At 46.1% G+C, this 4,126-nt stretch overlaps 1 protein-coding gene across 3 annotated transcripts in view; it reads left to right on the top strand.

Annotated features, from left to right (window-relative positions):
• The window catches only part of Arid1b (AT-rich interaction domain 1B), a 357,068-nt gene that overhangs the window by 45,981 nt on the left and 306,961 nt on the right, over positions 1–4,126 (top strand). For all 3 annotated transcript variants that reach the window (XM_005363408.2, XM_026787331.1, XM_013352342.2), the window contains exon 2: positions 1,224–1,418. In XM_005363408.2, the coding sequence (XP_005363465.1) occupies positions 1,224–1,418 (195 nt within the window). The remainder of the gene's footprint in view (positions 1–1,223; positions 1,419–4,126) is intronic.

The raw sequence follows: 4,126 nt of genomic DNA, 5'->3' as shown, positions 1-4,126 counted from the left end.
ACTTCGTAGATTCTGAGTCTTCGTGTGTGTGTGTGTGTGTGTCTGAAATCTCATCACTGCTGCCTGTCCATCACTTCGTAGATTCTGAGTCTTCCTGTGTGTGTGTGTCTGAAGTCTCATCCCTGCTGCCTGTCCATCACAGGACCTCTATCTCACCTGCCCAGTATGGCAGCCGGCCCGGCTTTCAGCCACTTCCTGAGAGGACAGTCCTGACAGGTGGCTCTGGTGACAGCCTTCTATAAAAGCACCCAGAGGGTCATGGGAAGAGGCAGCCTGAGATGACCTGTCAGGCTTTGGCTCAGGCTCTGGCCTCGGCCTTCTGCAGCAAATCTTCAGTCTCCTGCATCACACACACCAGTAGCTTCCATATCCTCCTCAGACACAGCAGGCAGCTTCGCTTCTGAAGTTGGAGTTCTGTTTGCACTTCCCCCCTGAGCCTGGCTCCCCAGTTAGTCCGCAGCTCTTCCTGAGAGTGCTCACCAGCTTGTGTGGGAGCCTGGCACACAGTAGGTTTGGGGAGAAGATCTGCTTGAGAGTGCTGTGGGCCCTGTGGCCTCAGGCGATGTCTTCCCTTGCAGCCCTGCTTCTCTGGTAGCCCAGGTTGGGAAGGCCCTGCTTGACTTCTGCTCCAGCTTCTCTGGCCTCTGCCCTGGGGCCCAAGAACTGACTCACCAGACCAAAAATAAATTCAGAGTTAGCTTTGAACTAGTGTTTTTGCTAAGGTGTTTATTAGCTTGTGATTCCCAGTCTGGGGCTATTGATACACACTCATTATCTTTGGAAATGTTTATCTGAAAGCATTTTGCATTATCTAAAATTCTTCTTTTTACTTCAGCGAATACTTGGCACTATGCTCCCTCAGGCTCTGTAGATTTCAGGTCTAAAATGTCATCACTATGATACTTTGAATCAAAAGTGCTGCCAGTCAGTCATCTTTATCTTTCTTAGTAATCACATTATCTGTGCTTTTTAGGATTCTAGGTGCTTAGATGTATAATTTCTCTCTGTATAATTGATTCTAGATCTTCTTTATTTTAAAATCCTTTCTGAAAGTTAGTTTAAGAAAATGTCTCTTAACTTTAATGTTCTAGATTAGTATTTTTTGGAGTTGTGGTCTTTAATCTCAAGATTTAGATGGTTGTGTTTTATGTATGTATTAAGATTCAGAGTCTGCCTTTGTTCTACGTAATAGCTAATAAACTCTCTTCTTTATTTCCTCACAGGGCAGTCCAATGGATCCAATGGTGATGAAGAGGCCTCAGTTGTATGGGATGGGTACTCACCCCCATTCCCAGCCACAGCAGAGCAGTCCATACCCAGGAGGCTCCTATGGTCCCCCAGGCGCACAGCGGTACCCCCTCAGCATGCAGGGCCGGGCTCCAGGGGCCCTGGGAGGCATGCAGTACCCACAGCAGCAGGTTGGTACCAGCTTCTCTCTTCCTTCACCTGTTGTAGTGATAGCTTTTTTTTCTTTTTTATTTCTGTGTTACTAGTATTGAGAGAATTTGGGGGTGTTCTGTGTTATCCCCTTTTTTCTTTGTTGAAGACGGAAAGTTGAACTTGCAATGAAATTGACCATTTTCAGTGTGTTTTTTCTTTTTTAAAAATGGAAATTGATCTTGCAACAAAGTAGACAAAATTCCTGCTTGGTAGACTGTGGTCTCGCTGCTCTCGGTGACCTTGACTTCCGCACATTTCTAAGGCTAACTCCTCAGATATGGGGCTGTGAGATAGTCTGATCGTGTTAGCCCAGGCTGTCCTCAAGCTTGGTCTCCCAATGGTGGGATTACAGACGTTGCCACCAGCCTGGGCTAGCATCAGCATAAGTTTCCCCAAAGTTTCTTCTCTTAGACTATTTCTGTGGTATGTCTAGAAAAGGCTTCTGATTTCATTTGTGAATTTGGTTAGTTGTCTTGGATAGGAGAAGCCGTTCTTGTTCTTAAACAAAAGTCCCCATCTTTTTCTCCCTTTCAGAATCAAGTGTCGTTAACCATACATGGCTGCTCAGCTAGTGACATCAGCTCACGGTCCCAGGGTCTTAGAGTTTGCTTGTTCAGCCGGCCTGAGGAGACGCAGGCCTTGCAAAGGACACAATTAGATTCAGGCTTGTCAGGCTGCTTAGTGACCGGGAGCACCAGAAAGGCTGTGCCTGGCAGTGGGGGAAATGATTTTACTGCCTCTGAACTGGGACGGTCCTGTAATGCTGGCTCTTAAGCCATGGCAGCCATTAACAGACCTTCCTCCCAGGAGTTTCTTCTCCGCATTTCCCCGAAACTCTTCCTTGAGGAAACAAGTCGGCCAGAGCTTGTTCTCTAGAAAGTGGATGTGAAGAGCCGTTGACTACATTTTATGTGATGTTGAGCTGTACACTGCTTGCTCCTGAGGCCCTGTTCTGTAGCTGAGTGTTGTCTGTCCTCATCTTGCCGGTAAAGGAAAGATGGAATTAGGTCAGCCCTTCAGTCCTAGTGTGGTTCCTTACATTGTACATAGCTCCACACTGTCAAAGAACAACTCTGAGTGCAGGGATCAGCTTGCTTTCTGTTACCCCAGGTTACCCTTTGCCTCTTGTTACCCCAGGTTACCCTTTCTTCTGCCAGGCTTTACTTTCTCCAGAGTTGACGCTTTTGATTGTGGGGGTGGGGTGGGGAGATAATTGATAGATAAGAAAGTGACTTTCAGCTGCCAACCCAACCAAGAACCTTTGTGTTATTAGAGTCTACTTCCTCTCTGTGAAGGAAGGAGCCCTGTGCAGCAGGAAGCTGAAGGCCTCTTGGCACTTGCCGTCCATCTGATGGGTGAACAGTTCTGTCTGCTGCGGAAGGAGAGAGGCAGAGAGGCAGTCAAAGCAGGGGCTGAAGCCTTGGGATGTTAGCGCTCTTGGTTCCCAGCCCGTTTCCTTGATGCCAGGTTGGGAAGGCATTCCTGGGGGAGCTGCAGACTCGTCTCTCTTCTGAGTTCAAGTCTTGCTAGTTTTAGACATTGGCCTAGTTTGTTGAGCCAGAGTGAGAGCCAAATACAGAAAGTCTGTGAAGAATGGTTACCAAGGAAATCTCTTTACATTATTCTCTTCCTCCGCACTGAAGTACAGTCTCAGTTCTCTTACCGTTTGGGTTTTATGTAACCCCATGATCTATACATGCCTTTGAAATCGGGTAACTCTTCGATTTACTTGAACAAATTGCTGCTTATCCATCAAGTATTGTAGCAAATGCTTTCTGTGTGATATTTATTTATTTATTCATTAATTCATTCATTCCTTCTTCCCTTTATTTATTTTTTTGACTTTTTGAGAAAGAGTTTCTCTGTGTAGCCTTGGCTGTCCTGGAACTAGCTCTGTAGACCAGCTGGTCTTGAACTCCCAGAGATCTACCTGCTTCTGCCTCCTGAGTGCTGGGGTTAAAGTTGTTTGCCACCACTGCCTGACTTGTGTGATTTTTTTTAAAAACATTACTAATTCGTATAAGTCACAGCATGTGTACGGAGGTCACAGGACAGAAGGAGTTGCTTCTGTCCTTCCACCACGTGGGGTGGGGCCCAGCAGTTGAACTCAGTTCAGGCTTTTGGCAAGCACCCTTGCCCCTTGAATTATCTCTCCTGCCCTCAGCACACTCTTAATTGAAATTTTAGTTTGGGTGTTTTCTGCTAACCAAAAAGGAATGTCCAATTCAGGTGCTCGGATCTTTTTGATAATGAAGATAGTAAGTTAGGTGAGACGGCGAATAGCCCCGCTGTGGAGGATCTCAAGCTTTCGTAACAAGTTAATCATGATTAGGGCTCTGTCTGCCGAATTTCACCCCCTCGCTCATTTATAAGAGTGCTTTCCCTCATTTTGAAATTTCAGAAAATAACTGGGGATAGATTTCTGTTTGAATGTTTGTTAACATTGTAAAGGAGACATAGCTTCAGATACTGATTCCCCCTTCCTCCCCCCAGTGCTGGGGATTGAACTCAGGGCTTCACAGATGCTCGCAGCACTCACTTAACTGAGGCATACCCTCCCTCGGTTCATATGGCATTTGTAATACCAAATCCAGGGATCAGTTCTTAATAGTTTGAAACGGAGTAATTAGTACTGGTTTTGAGAAATAGCTGGTAGTTCATGTGCACACACACTATGTGTCACTGT

This window comes from Microtus ochrogaster, linkage group LG9 (assembly GCF_000317375.1).
Source record: "Microtus ochrogaster isolate Prairie Vole_2 linkage group LG9, MicOch1.0, whole genome shotgun sequence".
Classification (NCBI taxonomy): Eukaryota; Metazoa; Chordata; class Mammalia; order Rodentia; family Cricetidae; genus Microtus; species Microtus ochrogaster.
This window is presented reverse-complemented; position numbering and strand designations above follow the sequence as displayed.